Here is a 20956-nt window from a genome sequence, read left to right as displayed (position 1 = left end):
AATTACTCCCTCTGTTCCTCTCAATCAATATCCTCCTATAAGCTATCCTAACTACACTTAACAAGCTAATCCCTCTGAAACTACTACACTCACACTTGTCCCCCAATCCCTTGTAGAGCGGGACTATACAGGCACTCCTCCAGCACTCTCTCTCCAACAAACATTAAATAACCTCACCAGTCAGTCCATCACTGTACCTCCTTTCTTTAGACATTCTGCATGGCAACCATCCAGACCAGATGCCTTACCTGCTCTCATCATCTTAACAACTGCCTTCACTTCATCCTTCCCTATTTCTCCTCCATTTTCCTCACACATCACGGTCATTTTCTTAGCACTTCCCACTGCAACTATCTTTCCCTCCCTCTCCTCCTTCACATTTAGCAACTCCCTAAAATACTCTGCCCATCTTCCTCTTACTGCCTTCTCTTCCATTATCATCTCACCATCTGCACCTTTTACCTTTTCTTCTCTACTTGATTTGCCTCCTCTTCCTCTCTTAATTTCTTTCCAAAACATCATTTTATTACTTTCGAAATTTTCTGTCATTCTCTTACCCCACTTCACATCTGCTCTCCTCTTTGCCTCCTTTACCTTGTGCTATACTTCTCTTTTCTTTATACCTCTCATATGACTCCCTCATCCCATTTTGCAACCAATCTGTGAAAGCTCGCTTCTTCTCTTCTATAACCTTCTGTTTCCTCATCTCACCACTCACTACCCTTCCTTCTATTTCCTCCTGTCCTTCTTGTTCCACACACCATCTTTGCACACTTTGTGACTCCCTCCTTGAACCATCCCCATTCCTCCTCCATTTCTAGCTCTACTCTATCCTTCACTCTCTCCCACTCCTCTCTCAGCTTCTTCTTGTACTCCTCCTTTTCCTTCTCATTTAAAGAGTTCACTCTAAGCACCTTCTTACCTTTTCCTCTTCCTCCAGTCTCAACTTACCTTCCACCAAAAAATGATCTGATATTCCCCCACTCTCTCCCCTTAGAACATGTACATCCTTAACTCCTCCTATTATACTCCTATCTACCACTACATAGTCCATCAACACTCTACCACCACCCTCTCCCACGTGTACTTATGCTTGACTTTCTTCCAAAACACTGTATTTGCTATCATCAAGTCTCTTTCTACCCTAGCATTAAGGTCTCCCAATACTACTACATTGACATTCCTCCCTAATCCCTCAATGCACTCATTTAAATCTATCCAAAATGCCTCCCTTTCTTCTACAATCTTCTCACTACCAGGCCCAAATGCACTTACAAAAACCCACATCTCCTTTCCCAGTTTCACCTTTATCCACATTAACCTTGAAGAAACCTCCTTCCATTCCACTATGCGTTACCCTATCTCTTCTAAGCTACCAGAAGAGGCTGGACGACCGTGTTTCGGCTGTGGGACTGCTCGGACAGACTCTAGGGAACGACACAACAACAACAACTTACTAGTATAGCCACCCCTTCTCTCCCTCGCCCTCTCTTCACTCCTGAGAACCTTCCAAACTCACACTTGCCCTTCCCTTTCAACTTAGTTTCACTCAAAGCCAACATATCCATCTTTCTTCTCACAAACATACTACCGGTCTCTTCCCTTTTACTCACATTTATACCACATCCACGCACATTAAAAGACCCAAACTTTAGGGTGCTGGTTGGAAAACTCCTAGACCCTCTTATGCCTCCTCTTTTTCATTTAGGAATGTCCCCTGTGGGGCTACAGGGAGAAGGATGCCTGGTCCCAATCCCCGTCCCGTTTTTCTCGCCTCTTACAATCCAAGTGGGAATACTTGGTGGCGGCATTCTTTTCCCCCCACCACAGGGTAGGCGAAACAAGGAAGTTAAATTCAGAGAAATGGTACTGGACAGTAACAAGGGGTTGGGGGACAGCATAACGGAGGCACAGTAGCAGTATAATAAAAGTTTCATCATTTCTCTGTGAGCAGAGTCCTCCTCTATCATAGACAAAATGATGTGTGGCTCTGGTCTGTAGGGGCGCCCCATACAGACCCTAAAGTATCAGCTGCACTTTGCCATGGCAACATGCAGCCAATACCCCAGATGGGGATATATATATATATATATATACATATATATATATACACATATACACACACCAATGATGGGTACCTGCAAGATGGATTGTGAAGCTGCCCCTTCTCAAAACCTGCCAACCTCACAATTTCTATTAGGCAATGCAGCACTGAGGAGCTGACACTTGGTCTTCAGACTGGGTCCAAGATCTCTATTTCAACGTCGACTGTATTCCTTACACTTCACATATGGAGAACTAACGAGTGGCATCTGGCCCCCTTCTTCTATCACTCTAAGCCAGTGACATGGAGACAATCCCACACCAATACATGTTTCCAAATTTTCTTCCCAGAGAGAGATGTGGGAAGGTCCGAGGACTGTTGCCAGCCAGCATAGGGCTGTAGTTTTTCCACTTACTGAGACTTGAGGAAATAACTTTATACTGTATATATGATTTGGTTTAATGTCACTAACTCATAATGTCACTCTCATAGGGGGCTAGGATGACACCTCTTTACAGGTCTTTTTGCAGTGAGGAATTAATGTAGTATGTCCTTACTACAAACTTCTATACTATCTGGCAGGAATTGATCTGCTTCCACTCCCTAAAGGCCCTTTACCTTATGTATGTGAAGGTATCCAAGTCAAAACACACACACTTCCTGATGATTTGGTTACCATCGCAAACTCCCCCCTATCAAGAGGCTAGGACGATGCCCCTTAGAGTGGACTTTGTAGCATGGAATTTAATAAACCATGCCCTTAGTTCAACTTGCCCCGAGCAGGATTCGAACTGTCATTATCTTGACTTTTGCTGCAACTAATGATGCCCTAACCCGCTTGGCCAGTGAGCACCCATGGAAATGTGTATCAGGGTGCAAACAACACACTTCATACACATTAAAAACTATTTAACAACCCTCCCATCTTAACAACTTATGGACGGAGGATCACCATTGTATTCTGCCACACTGCTTAAATTAAAGGGAATGCCGAGGCACAATGCTTCCAAAGCAGGGCCTGACACCTGGAGCTGGTTTACCCCCAGTTTCATTATTTGGCTATTCCATTACCCAATGATAATATCTCTGGAGTAGGCAAAAACACCCCTTTGGGCTGCATCATTCTTTTATCCCTGTTCCAGTTAGGCCATGATAGTATATCAACCCTTTATCATTTAACAAGATGACCTTGATACCTTTAAAGATTCTATCCAAATAATTCCATTCAACTTACAAGGAACTCCTAAGTTGTAATCCATATTGATTGAACCATTTCTACTAATTTACTACTCAGAAGGATTGTTGTAATGGTGTAAGTTTTGACTTGGCCACCCTTCTTGTAAGATGGAAAAGGCCCTTTCCTGGTTATAAGGGGGGTGGCCAAAACAAAGCATGATCCTACCCTTCACCCTTTCAAAAACTTGCATGTTGTCCTTCCCATCTCAGCTCCTCATGGATGAGGGGGTCATCCTTGTATACAGATGTATGGATTATGGTGGGAGATGAATGAGAAACCTACAGTATTTTAATCCTATGATCTTAGCTTGGTAGCCTCTACAGGAATGGCTGCCATACCAAAATGTAGAAATAAAATACTCTAGCTTTCTCATTTGCCTCCTTCCTCCATAATCCGATCATTTGTCACAAATTCAGTAAATATGGGTGTGTTTATACAATGTAAGATGATTCTAAATAATTTTAAGGAACCCCTGGGCAGTATAGCACTAATAATTGCTAGTCTTCTTGAAACTACCAAAGAAACATACATTCACCTACTGCCAAATATTTTTTATTTCTCACTTTTACTCAGTGGCTGAAAGAAACTGAAAGTCAAGGGTGCACATATCATATTGACTTATTAATACATCATCCTGATTAAATAATGGACAAACATAATTTCTTTCTCATTTTATTTCAAATAAAATCTCTTAAATACAAACAGCTATACAATTCACTTTTTGCTATAATTTGGTTCCTTTGATCTTAGCTAAATCCTTCTTGTTTATCACTTGCACTCCACCAAGAAATTTACCTATTTGAGGGTTGAATCCAGCAACTTTGTTTGGATCTCTTCTTTTGTTTTTTCTTATCTTCTTGACCTAATGGAAAGAAAGAATAGTATATGAAATTATCAATTCACCAATTTCTTGCCCAGGTGTCATGTAGAAGACCCACAGTCCCCAGATATGTGAGAAAGCTTTAAGAAAAGGTAAGGACATTTTTTGGGCCTTTATATATACATACATATACCAAGGCTTTTTTCCCCTTACAAGGGAGGTAGCCAAGAAGGAAAAGGCATAAAATCATTTCCACCCATTCCATCCCTGAATACACTCCACACCCCTCCACCCTCCCTCTTATCTTAACACCTCCTGGATGACGGGTCATCCCTGCACCTTGTCCACTGCCCTGGGTCAGAAGCAGTGTCGCAAGACACAGCACATCCACAGCAAGGCCACTTCATTAAATCGGCAACCCCCCTTCTCCGTCCCCCATTGCATAAAAGGAGAAGACGGGGAGAAATCCCTTTGGGCTGCGTCAAATTTTGCTCACACATACTACCTCACCCCCCATCCCCCCGCCCATTCCACCTCATGCAATCACAACATCATCCATATACAACCATTCTCCATTCACCCCTGTCTTCTGTCCTCTCCTGTCCTTCCTCAACAGACATGCCCCTCTTCCCCAAAGCCCCCTTCATCCCATTCATCCACCTCATCCTAGGACGTCCCCTCATGTTCACTCCCTCCTCATCTGCCTTCCATACCTCTTTTACTAGTCTTTCTTCACTCATTCTTTCCATGTGTCCAAACCATCCTAATATTCTTTCATCATCCCTATCTCCAAGCTCCCTTTCCACCCCTCTTCTCCTCCTCACCTCATTTCTCACTCTATCTAGCCTAGTAACCCCCATCATACTTCTCAGACACTTCATCTCAAACATATTCAAACTCCTTCTCTTATCTTCCATGTTTCTGCCCCATACAGTGCTGTTGGCACAATCACTCCTTTATACAGTCTCCTCTTAGTATCCATTTCCAAATGTCTATTCCTCATTATACTCTTTAATCCACCAAGGCATTTACTCGCTTCTCTCAATCTACATTCTACCTCCACCTTCACTCCACCTTTTCCTGCCACATTTGCACCCAAGTATCTAAAACTATCTACTTCCTCCAGTCGCTCTCCCATAATGCTCACTTCCAGTCTACTGCCACTTTCACCCCTTGTACATCTCATCACCTTACTTTTACTCACATTTATCTTTAGCTTTCTTCTATCACATACTCTCCTAAACTCTGCCACCAACTTCCTCAATCCCTCCTCCGATCCTGCCACAAGCGCAGTGTCGTCCGCAAACAACAGCTGGCTCACCTCCCACTTTTCTCCATTTTCTTTAACCATCTCCAATCCCTGACCCACTACCCTTGCATTTACCTCTCGCACCACCCCATCCAAGTATAAGTTGAACAGCCAGGGCGACATGACGCATCCCTGACGAAGTCCCACCTTTACCTCCAACCACTCACTCTCTCCATTTCCAATCCTGACACAAGCTCTACTACTCTCATAAAAATTCTTGACAGCTCCTAGAAGCTTTCCTCCTATCCCGTATATCTGCATAACCTCCCACAGTGCCTTTCTGTCTACCTGATTGTAAGCCTTTTCCAGATCCATAAAAGCCCAAAAAACATCCTTCCCCTTTCCTTTAGCTTTCTCACATATCTGTCTTACCACAAAGATCTGATCTACACAAGCTCTGCCTGTCCTAAATCCACACTGTTCGTCACCAATTACTCCCTCTGTTCCTTTCCTAATCCTCTCAATCAAGATCCTCCCATAAGTCTTCCCAAATACACTTAACAAGCTAATCCCTCTGACACTACTACATTCACACTTGTCCCCTTTTCGCTTGTAAAGAGGAACTATACAGGCACTTCTCCAGTCCTCCAGCACTCTACCCTCTCTCCAGCAAACATTAAATAACCTCACCAGCCAGTCCACCATCACTGTACCTCCCTTTTTCAGACATTCTGCATGGCATCCATCCAGACCAGGTGCCTTACCTGCTTTCATCATCTTAACAACTGCCTTCATCTCATCCTTCCTTATTTCTACTCCATTGTCCTCACTCACCACTCTCATTTTCTTTGCATTTCCCACTGCAGCTATCTTTCCCTCCCTATCCTCCTTCACATTTAGCAGCTCCCTAAAATATTCTGCCCATTTTCCCCTTACTGCCTTCTCTTCCATTATCATCTCTCCACCTGCACCTTTTACCTTTTCTTCTCTACTTGATTCACCTCCTCTTCCTCTCTTAATTTCTTTCCAAAACATCTTTTCATTACTTTCAAAATTTTCTGTCATACTCTTACCCCATTTCACATCTGCTCTCCTCTTTGCCTCCTTTACCTTTTGCTTTACTTCTCTTTTCTTTTCTTTGTACCTCTCATATGACTCCCTCGTCCTATTTTGTAACCAATCTGTGAAAGCTCGCTTCTTGTCTTCTACAACCTTTTTTGTTTCCTCATCCCACCATTCACTACCCTTCCTTCTATTTCCTCTTGTCCTTCTTGTTCCACACACCATCCTTGCACACTTTATGGGCCTTTATGGATTTGGAAAAGGCTTATGACAGGGTAGATAAGAAGGTACTGTGGAAGGTATTGCAGATATATGGGATACAAGGAAAGCTGTTAAGAGCAGTAAAGAATTTTTTATGATAGAGCCTGGTGTGTGGAACAAGGAGGGCGGGAGGAAATAGAAGGAAGGGTAGTGAGTGGTGGGATGAGGAAGCAAAGAAATGTGTAGAAGAGAAGAAGCAGGCATTCATAGATCGGCTGCAATTTAGGACAAGGGAATCGTATGAGAGGTACAAAGTAAAGAGAAAGGAAGTTAAGCATAAGATAAAGGAAGCAAAGAGGAGAGCAGATGTGAAATGGGGTAAGAGTATGACAGAAAATTTTGAAAGCAATAAAAAGATGTTTTGGAAGGAAATTAAAAGAGAAAAAGGAGGCGAATCAAGTAGAGAAGAAAAGGTAAAAGGTGCAGATGGAGAGATTATAATGGAGGAGAAGGCAGTGAAAGGAAGGTAGGCAGAGTATTTTAGGGAGTTGCTTAATGTGAAGGAGGATAGGTAGGGAAAGATAGCTGCAGTGGGAAGCGCTAAGAATACGAGAGTGATGAGTGAGGAAAATAGAGGAGAAATAGGGAAGGATGAAGTGAAAGTAGCTGTTAACATGATGAGAGCAGGTAAGGCATCTGGTCTGGATGGATGCCATGCAGAATGTCTGAAGAAAGGAGGTACAGCTATGGTGGACTAGCTGGTGAGGTTATTTAATGTTTGTTTAAGAGAGGGTAGAGTGCTGGAGGACTGGAGAAGTGCCTGTATAGTTCCGCTTTACAAGGGAAAGGGAAAGGGGGACAAGTGTGAGTGTAGTAGTTTCAGAGGGATCAGCTTGAGTGTAGTTGGGAAGACTTATGGGAGGGTCTTGATTGAGAGGATTAGGAGAGGAACAGAGTAATTGGTGAGGAACAGTGTGGGTTTAGGACAGGTAGGGGTTGTGTAGATCAGATTTTTGTGGTAAGACAGATATGTGAGAAAGCTATAGGAAAAGGTAAGGATGTTTTTTGGTCTTTTATGGATCTAGAAAAGGCTTATGACAGGGTTGACAGGAAGGCACTGTGGGAGGTACTGCAGATATATGGGATAGGAGGAAAGCTGTTAAGAGCAGTCAAGAGTTCTTACGAGAGTAGTAGAGCTTGTGTTAGGATTAGAAATGGAGAGAGTGAATGGTTTGAGGTAAAGGTGGGACTTCGTCAGGGATGTGTGATGTTGCCCTGGTTGTTCAATCTTTATATGGATGGGGTGGTGCAAGAGATGAATGCAAGGGTAGTGGGTCAGGGGCTGGAGATGATTAAAGAAAATGGAGAAAAGTGGGAGGTGAGCCAGTTGTTGCTTGCTGACGACACTGCGCTTGTAGCAGGATCAGAGGAAGGATTGAGGAAGTTAGTGACAGAGTTTGAGAAGGTGTGTGAAAGAAGGAAGCTGAAGATAAATGTGGGTAAAAGTAAGGTGATGAGATGTACAAGGGGAGAGAGTGACAGTAGGCTGGAAGTGAGCATTAAGGGTGAAAGACTGGAGTAAGTGGATAGTTTTAGATATTTGGGTGCGAATGTGGCAGGAAAGGGAGGAGTGGGGGTGGAGGTAGAATGTAGATTGAGAGAAGTGAGTAAATGTCTTGTTGGATTGAAAAGTGTAATGAGAAACAGACATCTGGGAATGGATGCTAAGAGGAGGTTATATGAAGGAGTGATTGTGCCAACACCATTGTACGGGGCAGAAACATGGAACTTGAGAGAGGAAGAGAGGAGTTTGAATGTGTTTGAAATGAAATGTCTGAGAAGTATGATAGGGATTACTAGGCTGGATAGAGTGAGAAATGAGGTGAGGAGGAGAACAGGGGTGGTAAGGGAACTGGGAGACAGGGCTGATGAAAGAGTATTAAGATGGTTTGGACACATGGAAAGAATGAGTGAAGAAAGATTAGTAAAAGAAGTGTGGAAGGCAGAGGTGGAAGGATTGAATATGAGGGGTGTCTTATGATGAGATGGATGGATGGGGTGAAAGGGGCATTACAAAAAAGAGGTGGGGGATGGGGGTGAGGAAGTATGTATGATAAAAATTTGATGCAGCCCGATGGGATTTCTCCCCGTCTTCTCCTTTTCTGCATGAGGGGATGGAGATAGGGGTCGCTGAATTTATGAAGCGGCCTTGCTGTGGATGTGCTGTGTCTTGCGACACTGCTTCTGACCCAGGGCAGTGGACAGGATGCAAGGATGACCCATCATCCAGGAGGTGCAGAGATGAGAGGGAGGGGGGAGGGTGGAGGGGAGTGGAATATGTAGGAGATGGAATGGGTGGGAGTGGTTTCTGTGCCTTTTTCTTTTTGGCTACCCCCCGTGTAGGGGGAAAAAGCCCTTGGTATATGAATGTATGTAGTAGAGCCTGTGTTAGAATTTAAAATGAAGAGATTGAGTGGTTTGAGGCAAAGGTGGGACTTCACCTTGGCTGTTCAATTTATACATGGATGGGGTGGTGCTAGAGGTAATGGGCCAGGGACTGGAGATGATTAAAAAAATGGAGAAAAATGAGATTGTTTGGTGATGACACTGGACTTCTGGCAGGATCACAGGAGGAATTAAAAAAGTTAGTGACAGATTTTGGGAAGGTGTGTGAAAAAAGGAAGTTGAAGATAAATGCGGGTAAAAGTTAGGTGATGAGATGTACAAGGGGAGAATGTGGCAGGAAATTGGAAATGAGTATTAAGGGAGAGAGACTGGAGGAAGTAGACAGCTTTAGATACCTGGGTGTGGATGTGGTGGGAAAGGGAAAAGTAGAGGTAGAGACAGAATGTTGATTGAGAGAAGCAAGTAAATGCCTTGCGGGATTAACCTCTTCACTCTGGGGCACATCGCACATCTGGCAGCATTGGCTGCCCGACATGCAATGTTGCGTCATAATAATCGCATTATAAAAAATAAAGTCAGTGCTCAATCATTCGTTCTCTTTCACCCGTGTATTTTGATAACCATAGAAAATTGATGAAGCCAGTTTAGAGAGAATGGAAATTACGTAGGTACGATTACAATAAATATAATCAAGATGGCGACGTCGGCATCATCGAGTACCCACTTGCTCCTCATGTCGCCTACGTAGGTGTCACCATATGGAAGTGGTTAAGAATTGTAATGAGAAATAGGCATTTGGGAATGGATGCTAAGAGGAGATTGCATGAATGAATGATTGTGCCAACAGCACTGTATGGGGCAGAAACATGGGACATAAGAGAGGGAGGGAGGAAGAGTTTAAATGTGTTCGAGATGAAATGCTTAAGAAGAATGGTTAGGGTTATTAGGCTAGATAGAGAGAGAAATAAGGAGGTAAGGAGGAGACCAGGGGGTGGAAAAGGAATTGGGAGGGGTTGGTGAAAGAATATTGGGATGGTTTGGACATGTGGAAAGAACGAGTAAAGATTAGTAAAAGAGGTATGGAAGACAGGTGGAAGTAATGAACATGAGGGGGTGACCAAGGATGAGAAGAATGGACGGCGTAAAAGGGGCATTGGGAAAGAGGGGAATTTCTGTTGAGGAAGCAAGGGGGAAGACAAAAGATAGGGGTGAGTGGAGAATGGTTGTGTATGGATGATGCTGTGATACATAGGAGTGGGTGGAGGGAGTATGAATGAATTATATTTTCATGCAGCCTGAAGGGATTCCTCCCTGTCTTCTCTTTTTCTGCATGGAGGGATGGGGGTTGCTGATTAAATGAATTGTCCTTGCTGTGGATGTGTTGTGTCCTGCTATATTGCTTCTGACCCAGGGCAGTGGGCGAGATGCAGGGAAGCCCCCATCATTCAAGAGGAGCCAAGATAAGAGGGAGGGAGGAGAGTGAATGGGAGTGGACTATGTGGAGATGAAATGGGTGGGAGTGAATTTATGCCTTTATTTTTGGCTACCTCCCTTCTAAGGGGGAGAAAGCCATTTGTATATATATGTGTATATATATATTACACACAAAGACATATAAATATATATATATCTTGTTTGCATACCTTACAGCTGTGGCAAGACATACTAACCTCATATCCAAGTTTCCTCTGCATATCACGCTCATCCCTAACCTTCATCTTCTCTTCCTTCTTCATTTTCATTAGCTGCTTGTAGGGAATATTCTGCAATACAATGAACTATTTATTTGGTGTTAGGAAAGGGGCCTTGGGAAAGAGGGTGATGTCTGTTGAGGAAGGAAGGAAGGAAGGAAGGAAGGGAGAAGACAGAAGATAGAGTGAGTGGAGAATGGTTGTGTATGGATGATGCTGTGATGCATGGAAGGGAGTGGGTGGGGGATGGGGGGATGAGGGAGTACTGGTATGTGTGAATGATATTTTGACACAGCCAAAAGGGATTTCTCTCTGTATTTTCCTTTTCTGCATGTAGGGATAGAGAGGGAGGTATCGCTGATTAAATGAAGCAGCCTTGCTGTAGATATGCTGCATTATTTCTGACCCAGGGCAGTGGGCAAGATGCAGGGATAACCTGTCATTCAGGAGGAGCCAAGAAAAGAGGGAGGGAGGGATGGCAAATGGGAGTGGAGTATGTGGGGATGAAATGGGTGGGAGTGGATTTATGCCTTTGACTTTGTCTAATTCCCTTGTATGGGGGAAAAATCCCTTGGTTTATGTGCAACAAACTAATTGAGACTTTATTATCCTCAAGTTGTACAGTGTATTTGGGGTTACAGCTCCCTAAATGCTCACATTATACACACAAGTAATCAATCAATTTGTTGCTGGTCTCTCTTGTTGAAGACTCACTGCCTCCAGGAAACCTCCAACAGCACTATCAGGCAGGACTGCAAGCTATTAAAGGAAAGTATATGAGGGTTGTCCAGAAAGTATACATCCATAAACTATTTCAACATATGCTACTTCCTAGGTCAATGATGCTCTATTCTCCTTCAAAGTGGTCTCCTTTGGACCTCACACACTTCTTCCAGTGTCCCTTCCATGTTTCAATTTTTTTTGCAAATTCCTCTTCTGGGATCCTTATCAACTGGCTTATTGCATCCTTCTTAACCTCTTCAATATAAATCAAGTTCTCATGTGCAGCATCGGATGTCTGATGTACAATGATCTGATGATGCATCACAATGCTTACCTTATAAAATATAAAGTCACAGCTGTATTACTCGTTCTCTTTCACTATGAATCTAATATCCACAGAAAATGTGATCAAGCTAGTTCATAGAACATGGGGGTCACTCAGTTATAATTACACCCACTCGAGCCTTATGATGCCAATATAGTGCCGATATATAAAGGGGGAAATAAGGAAGACCCAACAAATTATAGACCGGTGTCCCTAACGAGTACAATAGTTAAAATTTGTGAAACAATCATCAAAGATAGATGGACAAAATATCTGGAGGAGAATAATATACTGAACCCGAGGCAATTTGGATTCAGACAAGGAAGTTCATGTACCATTGATTTAATTTCTCTCTATTCAAGATTGATAGATATATTGCAAGAAAGGGAAGGCAGACTGGGGCATCCTGTGCCTTACAAAAAATTTGATAAGGTACCACACATAAAATTGCTATATAAACTGGAAACAATAGGAGGCATACATGGAAAACTATTGAAATGGATGGAGGACTTCTTACATGGAAAAAAAATGAGAGTGGTGCTCAGACAAATATTCAAAATGGGAAGAAATGAGTAATGGCATCCCACAGGGATCAGTACTGGCTCCGATAATGTTTGCTACATATGTAAATGACATGGACGTAGGCATTGAAAGTTACATGAACTGCTTTGTGGATGACACAAAATTATTTAAGAAAATAAACTCCAAAATAGACTGTGACTCATTGCAGAGGGATCTGAACAAAGTCTCAGAGTGGAGCAAGAGATGGGAGGTAGAATTCAACATCAAGAAGTGCAGTATAATTGAATTTGGAAAAAGCAAGACGAGAATAACAGGACAGTATAAAATTGATGGAAATGAAGTAAAGAAAGTAAATTCTGAAAGGGACCTAGGAGTAATCATCACCAAAGACATGTCGCTAGATAAACGTATAAATGAAATAGTTGGAGAAACATACAATTTGTTGAGATCAATAAAGGTGGCCTTTCAACACCTGAATAAGGAATTGATCAAGAAAATATTACAAACACTGATAAGATCAAAACTGGAATAAGCAGTGCTGATATGGTCACCCAGTACTAAAAAACATATAAGAAAACTAAAAAGAATACAAAGAGCAATGACAAGGTTGGTCCAAACACTTGCAAACCTGACATATGAACAAAGACTGGTTGAACTGAAATTGCCAACCCGGGAACAAAAAAGAGAACAAGGGGACCTACTAACCATCTACAGAATTATGAAAGGAAACGAATGCCTTGATAAAGAGGACTTATAAAAGTGGGACAGAGGAAAAACAAGAGGACATGCAATGAAACTCAAAAAGGATAACTACAGAATAGACCTGAAAAAGAACAGCTTCCCACACAGAGTGATAGATATATGGAACAAATTGGATGAAGAAATAGTGAGCAAACACAATACAAGAATTTAAGAACAAACTTGATCTTGCGAGATACAAAAACAGGTCACCACGAGCATAGCTCCCCTTCCCGTATAATACAACTAGGTAAATGTAGGTGTCACCATATAGAAGAGGTTAATCTCATTTATGGTCTGAAATCTCCTCCCTTTTAACCCCTTCAATACAGGCCAAAATCTCACGGGCAGCATTAGCTGCCAGACATGCGATGTTGCGTCATAATACTCGCATTATAAAAAATAAAGTTGCCGCTGTATTGCTCGTTCTCTTTCACCCGTGAATTTTGATAACCATAGAAAATATGATGAAGCCAGTTTACAGAGTTTGGGGGTTATGCAGGTACAACTACAATATACTGTATATAATCAAGACGCCGACATCGGCATCCTCGCATACCCACTTGCTCCTCATGACGCCTACGTAGGCGTCATCGTATCGAAGGGGTTATTTTAGCTTTGCAAAAATCCAGAAGTCACAGGCTGGTAGATCTGGGCTGCAGAGGGGCTGAGTGAGCTGGGTGATAGAATATTTTGCCAAAAATCCCTGCACAACATGTGAAGAATGGGCAGGTGCATTATCATAATGAAGGATCCAGTCTTCACTAACCCACATCTGCAGCAATTTTCTTCTCACTGCATCCCTCAGACAGCAAAAAACTTCAATGTAATATTCCTTTATTATTGTTTGGCCTCAAGGAGCATACTTGTGGTGGACAACACCCGAGAGAGAGAGAGAGAGAGAGAGAGAGAGAGAGAGAGAGAGAGAGAGAGAGAGAGAGAGAGAGAGAGACGGCCGTCCTTCCTCAACAGACATTCCCCTCTTTCACAATGCCCCTTTTACACCATCCATCCATCTCATCCTAGGTTGACCCCTTATGTTCAATCCTTCCACACCTCTTTAACCAGTCTTTCTTCACTCATTCTTTCCATGTGTCCAAACCATCTCAATACTCTTTCATCCCCTTTCTACCCCTGTTCTCCTCCTCATCTCCTCATTTCTCACTCTATCCAGCCTAGTAACCCCTATCATACTTCTCAGGCACCTCATCTCAAACACATTCAAAATCCTTCTCTCTTCCTCCCTTATGTTCCATGTTTCTGCCCCATACAGTGCTGTTGGCACAATCACTTCTTCATACAATCTCCTCTTAGCATCCATTCCCAAATGTCTACTTCTTACTACACTTTTTAATCCACCAAGGTATTTACTTACTTCTCTCAATCTACAGTCTACCTCCACCCCTACTCCCTTTCCTGCCACATTCGCACCCAAGTATCTAAAACTATCCATTTCCTCCAGTCTCTCTCCCTTAATACTCACTTTCAGTCTGCTACCACTCTCTCCCCTTGTACATCTCATCACCTTACTTTTACCCACATTTATCTTCAACTTCCTTTTGCACATCTACCCAAACTGTCACTAACTTCCTCAATCTCTCCTCTGATCTTTCTACAAGTGTGGTGTTGTCAGCATATCCAATCCCTGACCCTCTGCCCTTGCATTTACCTTTTGCACTACCCCATCCATGTATAAATTGAACAGCCAGGGCAACATAACAAATCCCTGACAAAGTCCCACCTTTACATCAAACCACTCACTCTCTCCATTTCTAATCCTAACACAAGCTCTACTACTCTTGACTCCTATTAACAGCTTTCTTCTTACCCCATATATCTACAATACCTCCCACACTGCCTTCCTGAGTATCCATCATAAGCCTTTTCCACATCCATAAAATCCCAAAATACATCCTCAACTTTTCCTAAAACTTTCTCTCATATCTGTCTCACCACAAAAATCTGATCTAGGCAACCCCTACCTGTCATAAACCCACACTGTTCATCACTAATTACTCCCTCTGTCACTCCTAATCCTTCTCAACTACACTTAACAAGCTGATCCCTCCGAAACTACTACACTCACACTATCCCCTTTTATCTTGTAAAGTGGAACTATACAGGCACTCCTCCAGTCCTCCAACACTCTACCCTCCCATAAACCTCACCAGCCAGTCCACCATCACTTGTCCTCTTTTCACTCCCGAGAACCTCCCAACTACACTCCCATTCTCACACTTGCCTCTCCCTTTCAACTTAGTTTCATTCAATGCCAACACATCCATATTTCTTCTCACAAGCATACTGCCTATCTCTTCCCTTTTACTCTTATCTGTACCACATCCATACACATTAAAAAACCCAAACCTTATGGTACTGGTTGGAAAACTCCTAGACCCTCTTATGCCTTTACTTTTTTAGGAATGTCCCTTTTGGGGCTACAGGTAGCAGGATTCCTAGTTCTATCCCTGTCCCATTTTTTGTTTGGTGGCAGCATTTTTTTCCCCCACCAGTGGGTTAGGCAAAAAAAGGAAATGAATATTCAGAGAAATGATACAGGTCAGTAAAAACATAATGAAACAATATAGTGTGTGCAAAAATCACACATGAGTTTAAGAGCAAACTAGACACTGCGAGATACAAGGGCGGGACACCATGAGTGTAGCTCCCCTTCCCATAAAATACATACATACATATACCAAGGCTTTTTCCCCCTTACAAGGGAGGTAGCCAAAAAGGAAAAGGCATAAAATCATTTCCACCCATTCCATCCTTGAATACACTCCACACCCCTCCACCCTCCCTCTCATCTTAGCACCTCCTGGATGACGGGTCATCCCTGCACCTTGTCCACTGCCCTGGGTCAGAAGCAGTGTCGCAAGACACAGCACATCCACAGCAAGGCCGCTTCATTAAATCTGTAACCCCCCCCCACCTCTCCGTCCCCCCATGCATAAAGGAGAAGACGGGGAGAAATCCCTTCAGGCTGCGTCAAAATTTGCTCACACATACTACCTCACCCCCCATCCCCCACCCATTCCACCTCATGCCTTATAACATCATCCATATACAGCCACTCTCCATTCACCCGTCTTCTGTCCTCTCCCGTTCTTCCTCAACAGACATTCCCCTCTTCCCCAAAGCCCCCTTCACCCCATCCATCCACCTCATCCTAGGATGTCCCTTCATGTTCACTCCCTCCACATCTGCCTTCCATACCTCTTTTACTAGTCTTTCCTCACTCATTCTTTCCATGTCTCCAAATCATCCTAATACTCTTTCATCAACCCTATCTCCCAACCCCCTTTCCACCCCTGTTCTCCTCACCTCCTCATTTCTCACTCTATCTAGCCTAGTAACCCCCATCATACTTCTCAGACACTTCATCTCAAACACATTCAAACTCCTTCTCTCTTCCTTTCTTATGTTCCATGTTTCTGCCCCATACAGTGCTGTTGGCACAATCACTTCTTCATATAGTCTCCTCTTAGCATCCATTCCCAAATGTTTATTCCTCATTATACTTTTTAATCCACCCAGGCATTTACTCGCTTCTCTCAATCTACATTCTACCTCCACCTTCACTCCACCTTTTCCTGCCACATTTGCCCCCAAGTATCTAAAACTATCCACTTCCTCCAGTCACTCTCCCTTAATGCTCACTTCCAGACTATTGCCACTTTCACCCCTTGTACATCTCATCACCTTACTTTTACTCACATTTATCTTCAGCTTTCTTCTATCACACACTCTCCCAAACTCTGTCACCAACTTCCTCAATCCCTCCTCTGATCCTGCCACAAGTACAGTGTAGTCCAAAAACAACAGCTGGCTCACCTCCCACTTTTCTCCATTTTCTTTAACCATCTCCAATCCCTGACCCACTACCCTTGCATTTACCTCTCCCACTACCCCATCCATGTATAAGTTGAACAGCCAGGGTGACATAATGCATCCTTGACGAAGTCCCACCTTTACCTCGAACCACTCACTCTCTCCATTTCTAATCCTAACACAAGCTCTACTACTCTCATAAAAACTCTTGACAGCTCCTAGAAGCTTTCCTCCTATCCCATAAATCTGCATAACCTCCCACAGTGCCTTTCTCTCTACCCTGTCATAAGCCTTTTCCAGGTCCATTAAGGCCCAAAAAACATCCTTCCCCTTTCCTATAGCTTTCTCACATATCTTACCACAAAAATCTGATCTACACAACCTCTACCCGTCCTAAATCCACACAGTTCCTCACCAATTACTCCCTCTGTTCCTCTCCTAATCCTCTCAATCAAGATCCTCACATAAGCCTTCCCAACTACACTTGACAAGCTAATCCCTCTGAAACTACTACATTCACAGTTGTCCCCTTTTCCCTTGTAAAGTGGAGCTATACAGGCACTCCTCCAGTCCTCCGGCACTCTACCCTCTCTCCAGCAAACATTAAATAGCCTCACCAGTCAGTCCACCATCACTGTACCTCCTTTTTTTATACATTCTGCATGGCATCCATCCAGACCAGGTGCCTTACCTGCTTTCATCATCTTAACAACTGCCTTCACTTCAACCTTCCTTATTTCTCCTTCATTTTCTTCAGTCATCACGGTCATTTTCTTAGCATTTCCTACTGCAGCTATCTTTCCCTCCTTATCCTCCTTCACATTTAGCAGCTCCCTAAAATATTCTGCCCATCTTCCCCTTACTGCCTTCTCTTCCATTATCATCTCTCCATCTGCACCTTCTACCTTTTCTTCTCTACTTGATTCGCCTCCTCTTCCTCTCTTAATTTCTTCTAAAACATCTTTTTATTACTTTCAAAATTTTCTGTCATACTCTTACCACACTTGGATCGTAAGAGGGGAGAAGAAAGGGACGGGGATTGGGACTAGGCATCCTTCTCCTTGTAGCCCCACAGGGGACATTCCGTAAGATACAACTAGGTAAATACAACTCCTTTTGCTCATGGTTCAGGAAATGGGGGACAAATTTTGACACCACATGTGTCATGCTAAGATCTTTTGTCAAAATTTCTGAAACACTTGCCTGTGGGATGAGATCATCATCTAATTCTTGGACTGTCAATTACCAATTTTCATTGTCTTGACACATTCAACATTTTTGGGTGTTCTGCTTGTTGATGGCCTTCCAGAATGAGAATCAAATTCAACAGGTTCTCAGCCTGGAATGTCTTCTTGATCATTCAAATAGTTTCTGCTGACAAATGTTCAAGTTTGCAACATAACTTGATACAGATTCACTGATCTACTTGCTCAGTCATTGTCAATGCAATGGTCAAACAGTACACACCTTCATTCAACTGTCTGGTGGGTAACTGAGGTGTCACATGAGAGTATGGCCACAAATGCATATGCAGTAGGGTCTTCTGTCAGTGTCCACCAAGTTCTGTTAGGATTGCACCAGTTCTGCAAATATTCATAATAGCTGGATACTTTCTGGACAGACCATATATCATATTGTTGACAAAGGATTGTTAGTGAGGGGCACTATGATATTAGGTGTTCCTGTGTCCTCTATGTGGTGGCTGCATCTGGGGCAGTTAGAATTTGTGACTAGGCCTATTCTGTGTTGGTACTGTCTTAACCCCTTCCATACGGTGCCGCACACGTAGGCGTCATGAGGAGCAAGTGGATTCGTGACGCTGCCATATCGGCGTCTTGATTATATTTATTGTAGTCGCCCCTGTGTTTTTACATTCTCCCAAATGCGCCCTTAATCCCATTCTCTGTGGTTTTCAAAATTCGCGGGTGAAAGAGAGAACGATCGATATAAGCGGCGACTATATTTTATGATGCGAATATTATTTCGTTACGTCGTACGGCTGGCATTGGCTGCTGCCCGCGAGATTTAAGTCCCGTATTGAAGTGGTTAATGCTGGATGGTGTCTATGATTCTTGTTGTTATCCCTATATTGTCCCATATTGCAATACAGAAAATATGTCTTCACCGAGTGATTTCTGGATGTAACTGGTGGCCATAAGGCCATCTACTTGGTAGCTTCATCATTTCAGTTTAAAGAACTACAGGGAGCCTGAATCTAAAAATCTAAAATTGGCCACTGAACAATAATAGTGATTATGTGGAAAGAGGAGAAAGAGGAAAAGGACAGAAGGTAGGGAGGCGCTGCTTGAATAAAAAAAGAAAAGGAGAAGGAGTACAAGAAGCTGAGAGAGGATTGGGAGGGAGTGAAGGATAGAGTAGAACTAGGTGTGGAGGAGGAGTGGGGATGGTTCAAGGAGGGAGTCATAAGGTATGCAAAGATAGTGTGTGAACAAGGAGGATGGGGGGGAATTAGAAGGAAGGGTAATGAGTGGTGGGATGAGGAAGTAAAGAGAGTTGTAGAAGAGATGAAGCGAGCTTTCATAGATTGGTTACAAAACAGGATGAGATAGTATTGCGAGGTACAAATAAAAGAGGAATAAAGGATATGATAAAGGAGACAAGAGGAGAGCAGATGTGAAATGGGGTAAGAGTATGACAGAAAATTTTGAAAGAAATAAAAAGATGATTTGGAAAGAAATTATGAGAGAAAGAGGAGGCAAATCAATTAGAGAAGAAAAGGTAAAAGGTGCTGATGGAGAGATGATAATGGAAAAGAAGGCAGTAAGAGGAAAATGAGCAGAATATTTGAGGAAGTTGCTAAATGTGAAGGAGGATAGGGAGGGAGAGGTAGTTGCAGTGGGAAGCACTAAGAAAATGACAATGATGAGTGAGGAAAACGGAGGAGAAATAAGGAAAGATGAGGTGATGGCAGTTGTTAAGATGATGAGAGCAGGTAAGACACCTGAGTTGGATGGGTGTCATGCAGAATGTCTAAAACAAGGAGGTACAATGATGGTGGACTGGCTCGTGAAGTTATTTAATGTTTGTTTAAGAGAGGGTAGAGTGCTGGAGGACTGAAGGAGTGCCTGTATAGTTCCACTTTATAAGGGAATAGGGGAGAAGTGTGAGTGTAGTAGTTTCAGAGAGATCAGTTTGTTAAGTGTAGTTGGGAAGGCTTATGGGAGTGTTTTGAATGAGAGGATTAGGAGAGGAACAGAGGGAGTAATTGGTGAGGAACAGTGTGCATTTAGGACAGGTAGGAGTTGTGTAGATCAGATTTTTGTGGTAAAACAGATATGTGAGAAAGCTTTAGGAAAAGGTTAGGATGTTTTTTTGGACTTTTATGGATTTGGAAAAGGCTTATGACAGGGTAGATAGGAAGACACTGCAGGAGGTATTGCAGATATATGGGATAGGAGAAAGTTGTTAAGAGCAGTCAAGAGTTTTTACGAGAGTAGTAGAGCTTGTGTTTGAATCAGATATGGAAAGAGTGAGTGGTTTGTGGTAAAGATGGGACTTCACCAGGGATGTGTTACTTTGCCTTGGCTGTTCAATTTATACATGGATGGGGTGGTGCGAGGTAAATGCAAGGGTAGTGGGTTGGGGATTGGAGACGGTTAAAGAAAATGGAGAAAAGTGGTAGATAAGCCAGTTGTTGTTTGCTGACAACACTGCCCTTGTAGCAGGATTAGAGGAGGGATTGAGGGAATTAGTCACAGAGTTTGGGAAGGTGTGTGAAAGAAGGAAGTTGAAGATAAATGTGGGTAAAAGTAAAGTGATGAAATGCACAAGGGGAGAAAGTGGCAGCAGACTGGAAGTGAGAATTAAGGGTGAGAGACTGGAGGAAGTGGATAGTTTTAGATACTTGGGTGCGAATGTGGTGGGAAAGGGAGGAATGGAGGTAGAATGTAGATTGAGAAAAGCAAGTAAATGCCTTGGGGGATTAAAAAGTGTAATGAGAAACAGACATTTGGGAATGGATGCTAAGAGGAGATTGTGTGGAGTGACTGTGCCAACAGCACTGTGTGGGGCAGAAACATGGACTTTGAATGTGTTTGAAATGAGGTACCTGAGAAGTATGATAGGGGTTACTAGGCTGGATAG

General features: G+C 42.9%; 1 protein-coding gene across 2 annotated transcripts in view; it reads right to left on the bottom strand.

Moving 5' to 3' along the window:
* Positions 1-3937: 3937 nt before the first annotated feature.
* LOC143023949 (uncharacterized) overlaps positions 3938-20956 on the bottom strand; it is a 46759-nt gene continuing 29740 nt past the window's right edge. The window contains exons 5-6 of one of the 2 annotated variants that reach the window (XM_076182620.1): positions 10690-10797; positions 3938-4143 (exon numbers count right to left, since the gene is read on the bottom strand). In XM_076182620.1, coding sequence (XP_076038735.1) covers positions 4006-4143; positions 10690-10797 — 246 coding nt within the window. In that variant the 3' untranslated portion in view covers positions 3938-4005. The remainder of the gene's footprint in view (positions 4144-10689; positions 10798-20956) is intronic. The other variant, XM_076182627.1, reaches the window with a different exon arrangement.

Source organism: Oratosquilla oratoria, chromosome 3 (assembly GCF_046742065.1).
Source record: "Oratosquilla oratoria isolate Oo_2021 chromosome 3, ASM4674206v1, whole genome shotgun sequence".
Lineage (NCBI taxonomy): Eukaryota > Metazoa > Arthropoda > Malacostraca > Stomatopoda > Squillidae > Oratosquilla > Oratosquilla oratoria.
Note: the sequence above shows the minus strand (reverse complement) of the source record. Positions and strands in the feature narration are given on the sequence as shown.